The sequence below is a fragment of the Mobula hypostoma genome, chromosome 14 (genome assembly GCF_963921235.1).
Source record: "Mobula hypostoma chromosome 14, sMobHyp1.1, whole genome shotgun sequence".
NCBI classification, from domain to species: Eukaryota; Metazoa; Chordata; class Chondrichthyes; order Myliobatiformes; family Myliobatidae; genus Mobula; species Mobula hypostoma.
The window spans coordinates 75,063,928-75,085,100 of record NC_086110.1 but is presented as its reverse complement, the minus strand read 5'-3'; the positions used below and the strand labels follow the sequence as shown (position 1 = coordinate 75,085,100).

The 21,173-nt window shown below is 45.0% G+C and overlaps 1 protein-coding gene across 1 annotated transcript in view; it reads left to right on the top strand.

The window, feature by feature from the left end:
- LOC134356352 (fatty acyl-CoA hydrolase precursor, medium chain-like) overlaps positions 1-21,173 on the top strand; it is a 75,755-nt gene that overhangs the window by 16,616 nt on the left and 37,966 nt on the right. The window contains exons 4-7 of the mRNA XM_063067248.1: positions 7,423-7,556; positions 9,124-9,277; positions 10,767-10,871; positions 13,168-13,272. Of these exons, the coding sequence (XP_062923318.1) occupies positions 7,423-7,556; positions 9,124-9,277; positions 10,767-10,871; positions 13,168-13,272 (498 nt within the window). The remainder of the gene's footprint in view (positions 1-7,422; positions 7,557-9,123; positions 9,278-10,766; positions 10,872-13,167; positions 13,273-21,173) is intronic.

Sequence of the window (21,173 nt, the reverse complement as noted above, 5' to 3'; positions counted from 1 at the left end):
GATCTCATTGAAACCTGCCGAGTGTTGAAAGGACTAGATGAGGTGGATGTGGAGAGGATGTTTAGATAGATAGATAGATATTTTATTGATCCCGAGGGAAATTGGGTTTCATTACAGCCGCACCAACCAAGAATAGAGCATAAATATAGCAATACAAAATCCACAAACAATCAAACAACAAAATGCAAACTATGCCAGATGGAAATAAGTCCAGGACCAGCCTATAGTGAGGGTGTCCAGATCTAGAGGACACAACCTCAACTGAGCCGCGACCTTCTAGAATGGAGGTAAGGAGAAATTCTTTTAGCCAGACACTGGTGAATCTGTGGAATGCTCTGCCACAGACTGCAGTGGAGACCAAGTCCTTGGGTATATTTCAGGCAGAAGTTATTAGTTTCGTGATCGGTCAGGTTATCAAAGGATATGGTGAGAAAGCAGGTGTATAGACTTGAGTGGAATCTGGAATCAGCCATGATGGAATGGTGGAGCAGATTCAATGGGCCAAATGGCCTAATTCTGCTCCTATGTCTTATGGTCTTCATATCTAATCAACTAATCATGTGGCAGCAACTCAATGAATAAAACCATGCAGACATGGTCAAAAAGTTCAATTGTTGGTTAGATCAAACATCAGAATGGGGAAGAAATGTGATCTAAGTGACTTTGACTGTGGAATGATTGTGAGTGCCAGATGGGGTGGATTAAGTATCTCTGTAATTGCTGATCTCCTGGGACTTTCGTGCACAACAGTCTCCAGAGTTTGTAGATAATGGTGCAAAAAACAATAAACACCCAGTGAGTGGCAGTGCTGTGGTGAAAATGCCTTGTTAATGAGAGAACCTTCAAGCGTGTTTACCATGCTATCCCACACCCACATTTTAGAAAGTCTGATAACGTGGCTGTACTTCTACTCCCTGAGTATAGGCAGAGACTGAAGACTGCAGCACCAGAAGAGAGGATACCAAGAAGGTACGGATAAGGGGGGCGCAGGAGTGCTTACAGGACCACTTTGAATCAGCGGACTTGACTGCATTCTCCGATTCATCTTAGAGTCTGAATGAGCTCACCACAGCTGTCACTGACTTCATTAAAAGCTGTGTGGATGAGTGTGTGCCTATGAGAAAATACTGTACATACCCAAATCAAAAGCTGCAGATGAAACAGGAGGTAGTCTGCTGAGGGCTAGATCTGTGGCATTCAAGACTGGCAAACCCAGGACTACACAAGAAAACCAGGTGCGACTTTCCTAGGGCTATCTCAACAGCAAAGAAACAATTCAGAATGAGGTTAAATGAGGAATTGGATGTATGTCAACTCTGTCAGGGTTTGCTGGCCATTACTTCTTACAAAGCAAAATCTAACGTGAATGGTTGTGATGCTTCACTCCCAGATGAGCTCAATGCCTTTTATGTACACTTTGAAAGGGAGAATAAAACAACAGCTATGAGGATCCCTGCAGCACCCGGTGACCCTACGATCTTGATCTTGGAAGCCAACGTCAGACTGTCTTTCAAGAGATTGAACTCTTGCAAGGTGACAGTCCCCAATGGAATACCTGGTGGGGCTCTGAAAACCTGTGCCAACCAACTGGTGGGCGTGTTCAAAGTCATTTTCAATCTTTCAATGGCTGCAGTTGGAAGTTCCCACCTGCTTCAAAGGGGCAGCAATTATACCAGTGCCCAAGAAGAACAGTGTGAACTGCCTTAATGACTATCGCCCAGTAGCACTCACATCTGTGGTGATGAAATGCTTTGAGACGTTGATCATGGCTAGAATCAACTCCTGCCTCAGCAAGGACCTAGACCCACTGCAGTTTGCCTATCACCACAATAGGTCAACAGCAATCTCAATGGCTCTTCACACTGCCTTGGATCACTTGTACAACACAAATACCTATGTCAGGATGCTGTTTGTCATCTACAGCTCAGTGTTTAACAACAGTTCCGATCAAAAAGCTCCAGAACTTGGACCTCTGTACCTCCCTCTGCAAATGGATTCACGACTGCCTAACCATAAGACCATAAGACAAAGGAGCAGAAGTCAGCCATTCGGCCCATCGAGTCTGCTCCAACATTTTATCATGAGCTGATCCATTCTCCCATTTAGTCCCACTCCCCCGCCTTCTCACCATAACCTTTGATGCCCTGGCTACTCGGATACCTATCAATCTCTGCCTTAAATACACCCAATGACTTGGCCTCCACTGCTGCCCGTGGCAACAAATTCCATAGATTCACCACCCTCTGACTAAAAAAATTTCTTCGCATTTCTGTTCTGAATGGGCACCCTTCAATCCTTAAGTCATGCCCTCTCGTACTAGACTCCCCCATAATGGGAAACAACTTTGCCACATCCACTCTGTCCATGCTTTACAACATTCGAAATGTTTCTATGAGGTCTCCCCTCATTCTTCTAAACTCCAAGGAATACAGTCCAAGAGCGGACAAATGTTCCTCATATGTTAACCCTCTCATTCCCGGAATCATTCTGGTGAATCTTCTCTGTACCCTTTCCAATGTCAGCATATCCTTTCTTGAATAAGGAGACCAAAACTGCCCACAGTACTCCAAGTGAGGTCTCACCAGCGCCTTATAGAGCCTCAACATCACATCCCTACTCCTATACTCTATTCCTCTAGAAATGAATGCCAACATTGCATTCGCCTTCTTCACTACTGACTCAACCTGGAGGTTAACCTTAAGGGTATCCTGTACAAGGACTCCCAAGTCCCTTTGCATCTCAGAACTTTGAATACTTTCCCCATTTAAATAATAGTCTGCCTGTTTATTTCTTCTGCCAAAGTGCATAACCATACACTTTCCAACATTGTATTTCATTTGCCACTTCTTTGCCCATTCTTCCAATCTATCCAAGTCTCTCTGCAGACTCTGTTTCCTCAGCATTACCGGCCCCTCCACCTATCTTCGAATCGTCAGCAAACTTAGCCACAAAGCCATCTATTCCATAATCCAAATCGTTGATGTACAATGTAAAAAGAAGCGGCCCCAACACTGATCCCTACGGAACACCACTGGTAACCGGCAGCCAACCAGAATAGGATCCCTTTATTCCCACTCTCTGTTTCCTGCCAATCAGCCAACGCTCTATCCACGTATGTAACTTTCCTGTAATTCCATGGGCTCTTATCTTGTTAAGTAGCCTCATGTGTGGCACCTTGTCAAAGGCCTTCTGAAAATCCAAATATACAACATCCACTACATCTCCCTTGTCTAGCCTACTGGTAATTTCCTCAAAAAATTGTAAAGGTTTGTCAGGCAGGATTTTCCTTTAAGGAATCCATGCTGAGTTCTGCCTATCTTGTCATATGCCTCCAGGTACTCTGTAACCTCATCCTTGACAATCGACTCCAACAACTTCCCAACCACCAACATCAAGCTAACAGGTCTATAATTTCCTTTTTGTTTCCTTGCCCCCTTTTTAAATAGCGGAGTGACATTTGCAATCTTCCAGTCCTCTGGAATCATGCCAGAATCTATCGACTTTTGAAAGATCATCACTAATGCCTCCGCAATCTCTATAGCTACTTCCTTCAGAACACGAGGCTGCATTCCATCTGGTCTGGGAGATTTATCTACCTTTAGACTATTCAGCTTCCTGAGTACTTCCTCTGTCGTAATTGTGACTGCGCACACTTCTCTTCCCTGCCACCCATGAGTGTCCGGTATATTGCTGATATCTTCCTCAGTGAAGATTGATGCAAAATACTTGTTCAGTTCCTCTGCCATCTCCTTATCTCCCATTACAATTTCTCCAGCATCATCTTCTATCAGTCCTATATCTACTCTAGTCATAGTCATACTTTATTGATCCTGGGGGAAATTGGTTTTCGTTACAGTTGCACCATAAATAATAAGTAGTAATAGAACCATAAATAGTTAAATAGTAATATGTAAATTATGCCAGTAAATTATGAAATAAGTCCAGGACCAGCCTATTGGCTCAGGGTGTCTGACCCTCCAAGGGAGGAGTTGTAAAGTTTGATGACCACAGGCAGGAATGATTTCCTATAACGCTCTGTGCTGCATCTCGGTGGAATGAGTCTCTGGCTGAATGTACTCCTGTGCCCACCCAGTACATTATGTAGTGGATGGGAGACATTGACCAAGATGGCATGCAACTTAGACAGCATCCTCTTTTCAGACACCACCGTGAGAGAGTCCAGTTCCATCCCCACAACATCACTGGCCTTACGAATGAGTTTGTTGATTCTGTTGGTGTTTGCTACCCTCAGCCTGCTGCCCCAGCACACAACAGCAAACATGATAGCACTGGCCACCACAGACTTGTAGAACATCCTCAGCATCGTCCGACAGATGTTAAAGGACCTCAGTCTCCTCAGGAAATAGAGACGGCTCTGACCCTTCTTGTAGACAGCCTCAGTGTTCTTTGACCAGTCCAGTTTATTGTCAAATACTCTCACCCGTCTTTTACTCTTTATATACTTAAAAAAGCTTTCAGTATTCTCTTTGGTATTATTTGCCAGCTTCTTTTCATAGTTAATCTTTTCCCTCTTAATGACCTCTTTAGTTTCCTTTTGTAAGGTTTTAAAAACTTCCCATTCTTCTGTCTCCCCACTAATTTTTGCTTCCTTGTATGCCCTCTCCTTTGCTTTAACTTTGGCTTTGACTTCTCTTGTCAACCACGGTTGCATCCTTTTTCTATTCGAAAATTTCTTCTTTTTTGGAATATACCTGTCTTGCACCTTCCTCACTTCTCACATAAACGCCAGCCACTGCTGCCCTGCCATCCTTCCCACCAGTGTTCCTTTCCAGTCAACTTTGGCCAGTTCCTCTCTCATGCCACTGTAATTTCCTTTACTCCACTGAAATACCGACACATCAGATTTCGGCTTCTCTTTTTCAAATTTCACAGTGAACTCAATCATGTTATGATCACTGCCTCCTAAGGGTTCCTTCACCTCAATCTCTCTAATCACCTCCGGTTCATTACACAATACCCAATCCATTACAGCCGATCCCCTAGTGGGCTCAGCAACAAGCTGTTCTAAAAAGCCATCTCGCAGACATTCTACAAATTCTCTCTTGAGATCCAGTGCCGACCTGATTTTCCCAATCTACTCACATGTTAAAATCCCCCACAATTATCATAACACTGACCTTCTGACAAGCCTTTTCTATTTCCTGTTGTAATTTGTAGTCCACATCACTACAGCTGTTTGGCCTATAAATAACTGCCATCAGGGTCCTTTTACCCCTGCGATTTCTTAGCTCAACCCATAAAGATTCTGCACCTTCCGATCCTATATCACCTCTTTCTAATGATTTAATATCATTTCTTCCCAATAAAGCTATGCCTCCCCCTCTGCCTACCTTCCTATCCTTCCGATACACCGTGTATCCTTGGACGTTCAGCTCCCAGAGACATGCATCCTTTAGCCACGTCTCAGTGATGGCCACAATATCATACCTGCCAATCTGTAGCTGTACGACAAGATCATCCACCTTATTCCTTATGCTGCGTGCATTCAAGTATAACACCTTAAGACCAGTATTTGGTACTTGTCGCTTTGATTTCACTGCAACTTTATTGCACTGCAACTCATCCCAATGGCTACAAATTTGCCCCATCACCTGCCTGTCTTTCCTGACATCTTTACTGCTCACTATCTTAGATTTATTTCTGTTTTCTCCTTCCTCCACTCTGTCATTCCGGTTCCCATCCCCATGCCAAATTAGTTTAAACCCTCCCTGACAGCTCTATTAAACTTTCCCACCAGGATATTGGTCCCCTTTGGGTTCAGGTGTAACCTGTCCTTTTTGAACAGGTCATACTTCCCCCAGAAGAGATCCCAATTATCCAAGAATCTGAAGCTCTGCTCCCTGCACCAGTCTCTCAGCCACACATTCATCTGCCTGATCCTACTATTCTTGCACTCACTAGCATGTGGCACAGGTAGCAATCCCGAGATTACTACTCTGGAGGTCCTGCTTCTCAGCTTCCTTCCTAACTCCTGAAAATCTCTCTTCAGGACCTCCTGCTTTGTCCTATCTATGTCATTGGTACCAACATGTACCAAGACAACTAACCGGCTGCTCACCCTCCCCCTTCAGAATATTCTGGACCCCATCCGAGACATCCCGTACCCTGGCACCTGGGAGGCAACACACCATGCGGGTATCTCTATCAGGCTCACAGAATCTCCTGTCCGTTCCACTGACTATGGAACAACCTATGTGGATCAGAAATAACATCTCCACCTCACTGACAATTAACACTGGTGCTCTACAGGATGTGTAGTTAGCCCACTGTTCTTCTATGTCTATGCCCATGACTGTGTTGTTAGGCACAGTTTTCAAGGAGCGACGCTTAAAAAGAGCAGCATCCACCATTAAGGACTCCCATCACCTGGTTCTCATTGTTACCATCAGGAAGGAGATACAGAACTCTGAAGGCACACACTCAATAGTTCAGGAACAGAGTCTTCCCCTCCGCCATCCAATTTCTGAAAGGACATTGAACCCATGAACACTACCTCACTACTCTTTTATTTCTATTTTTGCACTACTTATTTAGTTTCACTGTTTAATATATACTTCAATTTGTGTTTTTTTTCATATTATTATGCATTGCAATCTACTACTGCCACAAAGACAAAACATTTCATGACATATGCCAGTGATATTAAACCTGATTCTGATTCTTTTGTCAGAGGAGAATGGCCAGACTGGTTCAAGCTGACAAGAAGGTGACAGCAACTCAATTAGCCACACGTTACCACAGTGGCTTGCAGAAGAACATTTCTGAATGCACAGTACATTGAACCTTGAAGCGGGTGGGCTACAGCAGCAGAAGACCACAGACATTCAGTCAGTGGCCACTTTATCAGGTACAGGAGGTAACTAATAAAGTGGCCACTGAGTGTATGTTCTTACCAGTCTGTGTGTGGAAAAACTTGCCCCTTGAATTTCAACGTCAATTCATTCTCAAAGCACCTGTCAGTGACCAGACCTTGAGATTCATTTTCTTGCAGGCTTTTACTGAAAAAAAGAAATACAGTAGTTTATGAACAACTATACATAAAGGCTGACAAACAACCAATGTTCAAAAGAATACAAACTGTGAAAATAAATATAAATGATACTGAGAATGAGTTGTAGAGTTTGTAGAATCAGTTCCGAGATAAGTTGAATGAAATAATCCAAACTGGTTCACGATTGCTGTAGGTTATAATTTTTTCCAAATCTGGCAGTGTGGGACCTTGGAACCACTTCTAGATCTTTCCTCTCTCACCCTAAACCAAGGATACCTGTGAAGGATCACTGTGCAGAAACAAAGCCATTCGAACCAATGAGCCTTGTCTCTCTGCTGGCTCTCAGCTCCTCCTGCAGCCAGTTAGTGGAGGCCCAGGACAGGTTCTAACCACAGGCTTCTTTGTCCTAGGTTATGGTCTGGATCCATGGTGGGGGCTTTGTGTTGGGGAGTTCATTACCCTTCGATGGATCTCCACTTGCAGCGTACGAGGATGTGGTGGTCGTGGTGATCCAGTATCGGCTGGGAGTTCTTGGATTCCTCAGGTGAATGGCCTCTCCTCCTCTACAATCCTTTCTTCATCATCTCTTCCTTGCACTGCTTAATCCCCAAGTAACGGAACAGGATTCATCTCCCTCCACATCCTCCCATCACACACTCCCGGGATCAGACCCAGAGTGAAACTCCCTCCACATCCTCCCATCACACACTCTCAGGGTCAGACCCAGAGTGAAACTCCCTCCACATCCTCCCATTACTCATTCCCAGGGTCAGACACAGAGTGAAACTCCCTCCATACTGTCCCATCACACACTCCTGGGGTCAGACCCAGAGTGAAACTCCCTCCACATCTTCCCATCACACAATTCCGGGATCAGGCACAGAGTGAAGCTCCCTCTGTTGTCCATGATGTATACCTGCTCTGCACTTTCTCTGTAACTATAGGATTTTGTTCTGTTGTAATATTTTACCTTGTTCTGTCTCCCTGTGTAATGATCTGATCTGCATGAACAGTATTCAAGACAGTATTCTATTGTATCAATACGTGACAATAATAAACCGCTTCCAATAACCTCCACCCTTCCCGCACATTTTACCAGTCTTCACCCCCCAATATTCCCTGCTGAAAAAAGTTGTAAACTCTGCCAATAGTCTCCCCAGCATCCAGGTCACCTTCAAAACATGAAGCCTCAAAAAGTAAGCATCCATCATGAAGGATTGCCATCACCCAGGATGACCTCTCTTCTCATTGCTGTCATCAGGGTGGAGGGACAGGAGCCAGAAGATGCACACTAAAGAGACCATAAGTCATAGGACCAGAATTGGGCTATTTGGCCCTTCGAGTCTGCTCTGATATTTCATCACTTCTGACCCATTTCCCTCTCAGCCCAATCTCTTGCCTACTCCCTGTATCCCTTCCTGCACTGACCAATCAAGAATCTATCAACCTCTGCCTTAAATATACGTACAACTCCACAGCTGCCTGTGACAATGCATTCCACAAATTTACCTTTCCCTGGCTAAACAAATTCCTCCTATCCATTCCAAAAGGACACCCCTCTATTCTGAGACTGTGTCCTCTGGTCCTAGACTCTCCCACCATCAGAAACATCCTCTCCACAGCCACTCTATTAAGGCCTTTCACCATTCGATAGGTTTCAATGAGATCACCCCCCATTCTTCTGAATTCTAGTGAATACAGGCCCATCTCCATCAAACATTCTTCATATTACAAGCTGTTCAAAGCTGGAATCATTTTCATGAACCTTCTTTGAACCCTGTCCAGTTCAACACATCCCTTCTAAGATAAGGGGCCCAAAACTGCTCACAATGCTCCAAGAGAGGTCTCACCAGTGCTTTATAAAGTTTCAACATTACATCCTTACTTTTATATTCTCGTCCTCTTGAAATGAATGCTAACATCTCATTTGCCTTCCTCACCACAGAGTCAACCTGCAAATGAACCTTTAGGGAGCCCTGCACAAGAGCTCCCAAGTCCCTTTGCACCTCAGATTTTGAATTTTCTTTCCATTTAGAAAATATTCTACCCTATTTTTCTTTGACCAAAATGCATGACTATACACTTACTGACACGGCAAGTTGTTCCTTCAGCTCAGGGGACGAGCATATGCCGGCAAACCTGGGAATGTTGGATCAGATCGAAGCGCTGAAGTGGGTCCAAGAAAATATCAAGAGCTTCGGAGGAGATCCCAACTCGGTCACCGTATTCGGGGAGTCTGCTGGAGGAGTAGCTGTATCGTTGCTCGTAAGCTTTTTGTCTTCCATTTCTTTCAATTAGTCGACATTTCCCCTGACTAACCCCGGCTAAGGGAGTTCACTGGAATCTTTCTCACTGAACTCTCTCTCTTCACTCCTGAACAACACACACAAAATACTGAAGGACTTCACAGGTCAGGCAGCATGTATGGAGGGGAATAAGCAGTTGACATTTCAGTCCAGACTGGAGAGGAAGGGGGAAGATGCCAGAATAAGAATGTTGGTGAGAGAAAGCAGTACAAACTGGAAGGTAATCAGTGAAAATACCATCTCAGGTGTTTTGTTTCCTAAAATTCCTGCTCTTAACTCCTTAATAATGAAGTTCTTCTTCTTCTCGTCTTCCCTCCTTCCTTTAGTAGTAGTATTGAGTTCGCAGTTTTCCAGTCCTCTGACACCTCTCCACATTCAAGGCAATTTCAGTCGATTCTGATTAAGATTCCTTTAGTTATCACATATATCCCATTATAGCCACTGTGGAATCCTGCTGCACTGTATCTTGGTACAACAGTAAACCAACGTACATGAGTGGAACAGTGATGCAGCGTGACAAGTCCCAAGTCAGCCTCTGCTGGTCTGAGGGCTGGGACCCAGCTTCCGGCCTGATGTCTCACCTCAGCACCAGCCACTCACTGTGTACTTCATCCTACAGTAGGAACCAATATTTCACCAGTCTCATTGACTGAGGACCCTTGCCATCCAGGATGTGCCCTCTTCTCATTACTACTATCAGAGAGGAGGTACACGAGCCTGACAACCCACAACCAATATTCAACGAACCACTTCTTCCCCTCTGCTGTCAGATTTCTAAATGAACCAATGGACACTACCCCATTACTCCTTTGTTTTCGCAATATTTATTTTGTAATTTATAATCATTTTACGCCTCATTGTACTGCTACTGCAAAGCAACAAACTTCACGTGAATCCTGATGAAGGTCAAATTCCGATTCAGATTCGGCCCAAAGCATTGGCTGTTTATTCCCTCGATAGATGCTGCCTACCATGCTGAGAAAACTGTTTAGCACCAGCAGTGTCGCAGGAGTTGCTAGTCAGTGTTGAATGCGATGTATGACTGCCTTCGGGTCCCCAGCTCCAGATTTTTTGGGGGTTTGCTCCTGAAGCCTTTCCCATGAGTTGGTATAGCTGCAAGGCTGTGCAGTTTGAGTTCAGTTGTCCTTCTCCTTGATGAGCTGCCAATCATGGCTGCCAATCCTCATCTCCCTGAAGCGACTCGCGTTAAGGCACTGGTAACCTGCCTTTGCTACTTCTCCTGTCTGTAGAAACAGTTCAGCCGGGCTTGGTAGTTCAGCCACACATGAAAGTCAGGAGCTGGACTTAATTGTCAGAGGCTATATGAGGCATATGCCATTGGGAGCATTTAATAGGGAGTGAGAACTTATTCCCACTACCACTGCCTCCGCCCACTGCTCTGGCTGACAAAGAACCACCTGAAATGATCACATCTGTTGCTTACACAGCTTGCTTCTCCCTTGGCAAAAGGTCTGTTCCACAAGGCGATATCCGAGAGTGGCTCTGCTCTGCTGAAATTACTTTTTAACACTGATCCAAAAGCAACAGTTCAGGTAAGTAACTTCTTTCAGAGCTCACGTTCAGATTTATTTCTCACAGGTACATACAGTCAAGTAGACACACATCTGGTGTTCCCGATGCTGTCTCCTCTACCCATCTAAAGAATTTTCCTTGTCTGATTATAAAAGTGATAGATCTTTCAGAGGCACCATTTTGCCGCCTTTATACTTCTTGTCCGCATTGATTCTACTCTCAGCGTCATTTCTCAGCTCTTTATTTATCTTGTAGAGGATCTGATGTTTGTTTGTGCTCTAAAGCAAACTGAAATCCAGAAGAATCTGAAGGATCAGAAACCAGAGATCAAACAAACCAGATGTAGACGGTGGATACTCTCGCATTTCTGGCGTTTTGCGAGTGTCTTCCACAGAGACTATCACAAAATACTTATTAAGTTCGTCCACCATTTCTTTCTCCCCCATTACCATCTCTCCAGCGTCATTTTGCATCAGTCTTATATCCACTCTCATCTCCCTTTTTAAGCATCTGGAAAAAAAATTGGTATCCTTTTTTATATTATTGGCTTGCTTACCTTCATATTTCATCTTTTTCCTCCACTGCCTTTTTAATTTGCCTTCTATTGGTTTTTAAAAGCTTCCTCATCCCCCAACTTCCCACAAATTTTTGCTCTATTATATACCCTCACTGATACATTCAATTATCTGCTTCTCAAACTGAAGGATAAACTACCATATTTTGATCTCTGTCTCCAAAGGGTTCCTTTACCTTAAGCTCCCTAATCAATTCTGGGTCTTTACATAAAACCCAACCCAGAATTGCCACTCCCCTCGTGGGCTCAACCACAAGCCACTCTGAAAAGCCATCTCACAGACATTCTATGAATTCGCTCCTTTGGAATCCAGCCCCAAATGGATTTTCCCAATCTACCTGCATTCCCAATCCCCTATAATTATCACAGCATTGCCCCTTTTACATGCCTTTTCTATCTCCCATTCTAATTTGTAGCCCACATCCTGGCCACCATTCAGAGGCCTGTATATAGCTCCCGTCATGGTTTTTTTACCCTTGCAGTTTCTTCACTCTAGCCACAAGGATTCTACATCTTCTGATCCTATATCACCCCTTTCAAGGATTTGATTTTTTTTTTACCAATAGTGCCACCCAACCTGCCTACCTGCCTGTCCTTTCGATATGACGTAAACCTTGGATGATAAGCCCCCAACTATAGTCTTCTTTCAGCCGTGACTCAGAATTGCCCGCAATCTCATCCCTACTACAACAGCAGGAGATAACCTGCTAATTGTGCAACAAGATTATCTACCTCATTCCATATTCTACCTCCATTCAAATATAAAACCTCCAGCAACACACATCAAAGTTGCTGGTGAACGCAGCAGGCCAGCCAGCATCTCTAGGAAGAGGTACAGTCGACGTTTCAGGCCGAGACCCTTCGTCAGGACTCATAAAACGTCCAGTCCTGTATTCATCACCCTTTGTGATTTTTGCCCCCTGTTAAATGTTAACATCCCGCTGACTGAAATTTTGCCCTATCATCTGCCTGTGCTTCCTGACAGTCTCACTCCAGATTGCATCTAGATGTAGCCCCCACCCTCAGGCCTATCATTCTGGTTCCTATGTCACTGCCAGGTTAGTTTAAACCCTCCCCAACAGCTCTAGCAAACCTGCATGCAAGGGCATTGGGTTCAGGTGTATCCCGTCTTCCTGTGGCAGGTCTCACCTTCCTCAAGACTTCCCAATGTTCCAGAAATCTGCAACCCTGCCCCCTGCACCAATACCTCAGCCACGCTTTCATCTGCCAAATCATCCTATTCTTCCCCTCAATAGACTGTGCCAATCTATTACTCTGCCCAGTCCCATCAGCCTGCACCCGGACCATAGCCCTCCGTACCCTCCCATCCGTGTACCTGTCCAAATTTCTTTTAAATGTTCAGATTGACTCCACATCCACCACTTCCACTGGCAGCTCAATCCATATTCTCACCATTGTCTGATTGGAGAAGTTCCCCCGAAGCATTTCACCTTTCAACCTGAACCCATGACCTCTATTTCTAGCCTCACCGAACCTCCGTGGGGAAAAAGCCTGCTTGCAGTTATGCTATCTAAACCGCTCATAATTTAGTGTACCTCTATCAAAGCTCTCCTCATTCTCTGCTCTCGGGAATAAAGTGCTAACCTGTTCAAACTTTCCCAGTAACTCGGGTCCTCAACTCCTGACAATAACCTTACAAATTTTCCCTGTACGCTTTCAAACCTGTTGACAGACAAGTTCCTGTCCTTTATCAAACTGACTAGCTGTCAATTTCTCTGCAGGAGATTGCAAGCAAGGTGGGCTGTGGCCTGAGCACCTCGCTGGAGGTTGTGGTTTGCCTCAGGAACAAGTCTGAAGAAGAAATGCTTAACCTCACCCAGAGCGCTGTAGGTGAAAGGCACTCACTCAACCTCTTTGCTTTGTGAATGTTTTCATTTGTGTATCTACTGTAACATCACCAGTCTCACACATTCTCAGTCTCCAGAGCATTATCTCTGAGATGGGTTGTCCAGGTCTGGGTAGGTGTGTCAGGAGAATGTGGGGTGGATGAAAATGGACCGATGGCCGTTGTGTGTCCTCACACACAGTCCGGGTCCTGCTGCTATGATTCCTTCCTCCTGAGGGTTATATAGAGCTGCAACCTTACCAAGAGTCATGAGGTCATGTGGATTCATAAATCTCTGGTCAGACCACACTTGGAGTATTGTGTTCTGTTCTGGTCACTGCCTGATAGGAAGGATGTGGAAGATTTAGTGAGGGCACCGAGGAGATTAACCAGGATGCTGCGTAGATTACAGGGCATGTCTTCTGAGGATAGGTTGAGCAAGCTAGGCTTTTCTCTTTGGAGTGAAGGAGAATGAGAGGTGACTTGATAGAGCTGTACAAGATGATCAGAGGCATAGATGGACTGGATAGCCAGAGACGTTTTCCCAGGATGGAAATGGTTAATACAAGAGCACATAATGATAAGGTGATTAGAGGAAAGTATGGGGAGGATGTCAAAGTTCTTTGCACAGAGAGTGGTGGATGTGTGGTACACCCTGCCAGCAGTGTTCCCTTTTAGGTGTGCACGTGTGCGCACCCACTCGTCTTTCGTTACTAGCACACAAAGGAATATAAACTGCTCACAAAGGGTTGTCACTCTCTACCTCGTTGGCACGTTAAGTATATTTCAGGATCATACACAATCACATTTCCTTTTCCGGTTTCTGATGTTGACAATGAGGAGCTTGTGATGATTTCACTGCAGAGTTTACAACCGCGTTATTTATACTGTTTTTATTGACGAAATTATTCAGTGCACACATGTTGTTGTCACTGGAAAAACAACTGCACACACTGGTCATTAGAGGGAACATTGTCTTCCAGGGATGCTGGTAAAGACAGATACATGAGGGGCATTTAAATGAATCTGAGATAGGCTCATGGATGAAAGAAAAATGGAGGACTATGCAGGAGGGAAGGGTTGGATTCCTAGAATAGGTTAAAAGGTCAGCACAACATTGTGGGCTGAAGGGCCTGTACTGTGCTGTTATGTTCTAAGAGGGCACGTCAAACTGTGTCTCATCTCCACCTCTCCTAGGCCCTGCAGACATTCTGCAAGCATGTCTGTTTCTCTTGCAAATGATCAGTAATTATTGATCCGCTGAGATGAGTGATTCGGTGGTAAAACTGAGCATAACGAGGCAAAAAGGAAATCGAAATACATCAGTGGAGCTCAGCAGGTCAGTCAGCATCTACAGAGAGGAATAAAGAGTTAACGTTTCAGGCTAAAACCCTTGATCAGGACTGGAGAGGAAGGGGGCAGAACGTAGAATAAGAAGGTAGCGGGAGGGAGAAATGGACAAGCTGGCAGGTGAGAGGTGAGACCTGGTAAGGGGAAGGTATTTGGTTGGAGGAGGGAGGGTGTTAAACTAAGAAGCTGGGAGGTGATAGGTGGAATAGGTGAATAGCTAAAGAAGGAATCTGATAGGAAGGGAGAGTGGCCATGGGAGAAAGGGAAGGAGGGGAGACACCAGGGGTAGGTAATAGACAGATGAGGAGAAGTGAATGGGTAGGAGGTAAACCAGAAAGGGGAATGGAAAAAGAGAGAAGGGGGAGAAGGGAGAAAATACTGGGTTTGAGAAATCAATGTTCATGCTGTCAGGTTGGAAGCTACCCAGATTAAATAAAAGTCCCTCCCCCTTCCTTTCCAGTTCTGAGGAAGGGTCATGGCCTGAAGAATCAATTGTTTATTTCCCTCCATAAAGGCTGCCTGACCTGCTGAGTTCCTCCAACATTTAGTCTGTTGCTCGAGATTTCTAGCATCTGCAGAATCTCTTGCGTTTATGATACGGTTGAGCTTTCTGAACCTTAAGTAGGTAGAGATAAAACTATAGGCTGTGTTTTGCATGTCAGCCATAAAGATCAATTCATTAGACAGTGCACTGAGGCAGTAAAAGGGAACTAAATAACAGAATGCAGAATAAAGTGTTACACTTACAGGGAAAGTATCGTGCAGGCAGACAATGAGGTGCAAGGTCATAACAATGTAGATGGTGAGGTCAAAAGTCCATCTTGTTATTCTTGGGAACCTCCACACCTTCTCCACTCACTGTTCAGGCATTCTGGTTCCCATCCCTCGCAACTCTAGTTTAAACCCCACCATGCAGCATTAACCAACCTTCCTGCTTGGATATTAGTCCCCTCCAGTTCAGGAGCAAACCATCTCTTCTATACAGGTCCCACCTTCCCTGCAAGAGAGCTCAATGATCCAAAAACCTTGTGCCCTTCCTCCTACACCTGCTTCTTTGCCACGTACTAAACTGTATAATCTTCCTAGTTTTGGCTTCACTAGCATGTGGCATGGGTAGGAATCCTGAGGTCCCGCCCTTCAACTTAGCACCTGACTCCCTGAACTCCCTTTGCAGAACCTTGTCACTCACCCTGCTTATGTCATTGGTACCTGCATGGACCACAACTTCTGGCTGTTCATCCTCCCAGCTAAGAATGCTGAGGACTATTTGAGATATCCAGGCACTCAGGAGGCAACATACAATGTGGGAGTGCAAACACAAGAGAATCTGCAGATGCTGGAAATTCAAGCAACACACACAAAATGCTGGTGGAACGCAGCGGGCCAGGCAGCATCTATAGAAAAAAGTACAGTCGACGTTTCAGGTGGAGACCCTTCATCAGGACGAAGAGTCTCAACCCGAAATGTCGACTGTGCTTCTTCCCATAGATGCTGCCTGGCCTGCTGCGTTCCACCAGCATCTTGCGTGAGTTGATACAATCTGGGAATCTTGTTCTCATCCATAGCACCTCCTGTCCATTCCCCTAACAAATCCCTTATCACCACAGTGAGCCTCTTCTGTCTCCTTCCTTTCTGAGTCACAGTGGCAGAGGCACAACCACTGTGAGTTTCCGCTGTTAGGTCAACACACCCTCCCCACCGTGTCTCTGCACCTTGGGTGTAACTACCTCTCTATAATTCAGACACAACACAAAGTAATATTGCCACACATATATTAACAAATAATAAGATGGTTTAAGACACAAGTTTAAAATGTAAACATTTTAACACGACTGGCACTTCATACGTGATGAGGCCTGGGTGGTGGTAGTGAGTTCAGGTGTCTCACAGCCTGGGGGAAGAAGCTGTTTCCCATCCAAACAGGTCTCGTCCTAATGCTACTGTACCTCCTGCCTGATGGTAGGAGGTCAAAGAGACTGTTGGACGGATGGGAGGGATCATTCAGAATAGAATAGAATATCTTTATTGTCATTGTTGTGGAGCATAAGAAACAGAGTTTAGCAGCTCAATGTTTTGCAGCATGACAAAGAATATATACATAAAATAAACTTTAAAACATCAGGAGTGCAGTCCAAAATTAATAATATATGGATGGGGGGGTAAGACTATTGCACACCTGCCATTCCTGGAAGTGTGATGCATTTAGCTGCTGCCGTCTTAGGAGGGGGGCAGGAGAAGGGAAGGGGGTGTTACAATAGGTACTCCTGTTTGAGTACTGTTGGGGGGGACAGCTTACCTGGGGGAAGCGACAGTGGCCGTGCCTCCGGCACATAGTCTGGCCCTGTAGCTCAGAAGGGTAGGGCAAGGAAGAGGAGGGCAGTTGTGATAGGGGACTCGATAGTAAGGGGGTCAGATAGGCGATTCTGTGAACGCAGTCCAGAGACCCAGATGGTAGTTTGCCTCCCTGGTGCCAGGGTCCGGGATATTTCTGATCATGTTCAAGATATCCTGAAGTGGGAGGGTGAGGAGCCAGAGGTTGTGGTACATATAGGTACCAATGACATAGGTAGGAAAAGGGATGAGGTCCTGAAAGGAGAATATAGGGAGCTAGGAAGGGAGTTGAGAATAAGGACTGCAAAGGTAGTAATCTCGGGATTACTGCCTGTGCCACGTGACAGTGAGAGTAGGAATGCGATGAGGTGGAGGATAAATGCGTGGCTGAGGGATTGGAGCAGGGGGCAGGGATTCAAGTTTTTGGATCATTGGGACCTCTTTTGGCGCAGGCATGACCTGTACAAAAAGGACGGGTTACACTTGAATCCTAGGGGGACCAATATCCTGGCAGGAAGATTAGCGAGGGCTACTGAGGTGACTTTAAACTAGAATGGTTGGGGGGTGGGAATCAAATTAAAGAGGCTAGGCGAGAGGAGGTTAGTTCACAACAGGGGGATGGGAACCAGTGCAGAGAGACAGAGGGGTGTAAAGTGAGGGTGGAAGCAAAAAGTACTAAGGAGAAAAGTAAAAGTGGCAGGCCGACAAATCCAGGGCAAGCATTAAAAAGGGCCACTTTTCAACATAATTGTATAAGGGCTAAGAGAGTTGTAAAAGAGCGCCTGAAGGCTTTGTGTGTCAATGCAAGGAGCATTCGTAATAAGGTGGATGAATTGAAAGTGCAGATTGTTATTAATGATTATGATATAGTTGGGATCACAGAGACATGGCTCCAGGGTGACCAAGGATGGGAGCTCAACATTCAGGGATATTCAATATTCAGGAGGGATAGACATAAAAGAAAAGGAGGTGGGGTGGCGTTGCTGGTTAAAGATGAGATTAACACAATAGAAGGGAAGGTCATAAGCTGGGAAGATGTGGAATCGATATGGGTAGAGCTGCGTAACACTAAGGGGCAGAAAACGCTGGTGGGAGTTGTGTACAGGCCACCTAACAGTAGTAGTGAGGTCGGAGATGGTATTAAACAGGAAATTAGAAATGTGTGCAATAAAGGAACAGCAGTTATAATGGGTGACTTCAATCTACATGTAGGTTGGGTGAACCAAATTGGTAAAGGTGCTGAGGAAGAGGATTTCTTGGAATGTATGCGGGATGGTTTTTTGAACCAACATGTCGAGGAACCAACTAGAGAGCAGGCTATTCTGGACTGGGTTTTGAGCAATGAGGAAGGGTTAATTAGCAATCTTGTCGTGAGAGGCCCCTTGGGTAAGAGTGACCATAATATGGTGGAATACTTCATTAAGATGGAGAGTGAGATAGTTAATTCAGAGACAAAGGTTCTGAACTTAAAGAGGGGTAACTTTGAAGGTATGAGACGTGAATTAGCTAAGATAGACTGGCAACTGACACTTAAAGGATTGACGGTGGATATGCAATGGCAAGCATTTAAAGGTTGCATGGATGAACTACAACAATTGTTCATCCCAGTTTGGCAAAAGAATAAATCAAGGAAGGTAGTGCACCCGTGGCTGACAAGAGAAATTAGGGATAATATCAATTCCAAAGAGGAAGCATACAAATTAGCCAGAAAAAGTGGCTCACCTGAGGACTGGGAGAAATTCAGAGTTCAGCAGAGGAGGACAAAGGGCTTAATTAGGAAGGGGAAAAGAGATTATGAGAGAAACCTGGCAGGGAACATAAAAACTGACTGTAAAAGCTTTTATAGATATGTAAAAAGGAAAAGACTGGTAAAGACAAATGTAGGTCCCCTACAGACAGAAACAGGTGAATTGATTATGGGGAGCAAGGACATGGCAGACCAATTGAATAATTACTTTGGTTCTGTCTTCACTAAGGAGGACATAAATAATCTTCCAGAAATAGTAGGGGACAGAGGGTCCAGTGAGATGGAGGAACTGAGCGAAATACATGTTAGTAGGGAAGTGGTGTTAGGTAAATTGAAGGGATTGAAGGCAGATAAATCCCCAGGGCCAGATGGTCTGCATCCCAGAGTGTTTAAGGAAGTAGCCCAAGAAATAGTGGATGCATTAGTGATAATTTTTCAAAACTCGTTAGATTCTGGACTAGTTCCTGAGGATTGGAGGGTGGCTAATGTAACCCCACTTTTTAAAAAAGGAGGGAGAGAGAAACCGGGGAATTATAGGCCAGTTAGCCTAACGTCGGTGGTGGGGAAACTGCTGGAGTCAGTTATCAAAGATGTGATAACAGCACATTTGGAAAGCGGTGAAATCATCGGACAAAGTCAGCATGGATTTGTGAAAGGAAAATCATGTCTGACGAATCTCACAGAATTTTTTGAGGATGTAACTAGTAGAGTGGATAGGGGAGAGCCAGTGGATATGGTATATTTGGATTTTCAAAAGGCTTTTGACAAGGTCCCACACAGGAGATTAGTGTGCAAACTTAAAGCACATGGTATTGGGGGTAAGGTATTGATGTGGATAGAGAATTGGTTAGCAGACAGGAAGCAAAGAGTGGGAATAAACGGGACCTTTTCAGAATGGCAGGCGGTGACTAGTGGGGTACTGCAAGGCTCAGTACTGGGACCCCAGTTGTTTACAATATATATTAATGATTTGGATGAGGGAATTAAATGCAGCATCTCCAAGTTTGCGGATGACACGAAGCTGGGTGGCAGTGTTAGCTGTGAGGAGGATGCTAAGAGGATGCAGAGTGACTTGGATAGGTTGGGTGAGTGGGCAAATCCATGGCAGATGCAATTTAACGTGGATAAATGTGAAGTTATCCACTTTGGTGGCAAAAATAGGAAAACAGATTATTATCTGAATGGTGGCCGATTAGGAAAAGGGGAGGTGCAACGAGACCTGGGTGTCATTATACACCAGTCATTGAAAGTGGGCATGCAGGTACAGCAGGCGGTGAAAAAGGCGAATGGTATGCCGGCATTTATAGCGAGAGGATTCGAGTACAGGAGCAGGGAGGTACTACTGCAGTTGTACAAGGCCTTGGTGAGACCACACCTGGAGTATTGTGTGCAGTTTTGGTCCCCTAATCTGAGGAAAGACATCCTTGCCATAGAGGGAGTACAAAGAAGGTTCACCAGATTGATTCCTGGGATGGCAGGACTTTCATATGAAGAAAGACTGGATGAACTGGGCTTGTACTCGTTGGAATTTAGAAGATTGAGGGGGGATCTGATTGAAACGTATAAAATCCTAAAGGGATTGGACAGGCTAGATACAGGAAGATTGTTCCCGATGTTGGGGAAGTCCAGAACGAGGGGTCACAGTTTGAGGATAAAGGGGAAGCCTTTTAGGACCGAGATTAGGAAAAATTTCTTCACACAGAGAGTGGTGAATCTGTGGAATTCCCTGCCAAAGGAAACAGTTGAGGCCAGTTCATTGGCTATATTTAAGAGGAAGTTAGATATGGCCCTTGTGGCTACGGGGATCAGGGGGTATGGAGGGAAGGCTGGGGCAGGGTTCTGAGTTGGATGATCAGCCATGATCATAATAAATGGCGGTGCAGGCTCGAAGGGCCGAATGGCCTACTCCTGCACCTATTTTCTGTTATTCTATGTTTCTATGTTATACATTTCACTGCTTGTGGGTAGAAGCTTTTAAGGAGTTTCTTTGTTTTCGTCCTTAATGCTCTGTATCTCTTCCCAGAAGGTAGAGGGGAAAACAGGTGATGTCCAGGATGAGTGGGATCCTTTGAAATACAAGTAGCCTTCTTTTGAAGTCTGCCAGTATAAATGTCTCTGAGGGAGGGTAATGTTGTGCCAATAACCCGCTCTGCTACCCTCACCACCCGCTGCAAGTCCTTCCTGTTCTGTTCTGTGCAGCTGGCAAACCACACTGCACAGCAATACGTCAGGAGGCTCTCTATAGTTGTCCGACAGAAGTTGATCAGCAGGTGATGAGGGAGGAGAGCGTGCTTTAGCTTCCTTAGGAAGTAGAGCCTCTGTTGGGCCTTCCCCACCTGATAAGAGATATGGGCAGTCCAGGTGAGGTCAGCCAAGATGTGGACACTGAGGAACTTGAAACACTCTACTCTCTCCACCTCTTTCCCGTATATGTGCAGAGCAGAGTGCTCGACGCGCTTTGATTTCCTGAAGTC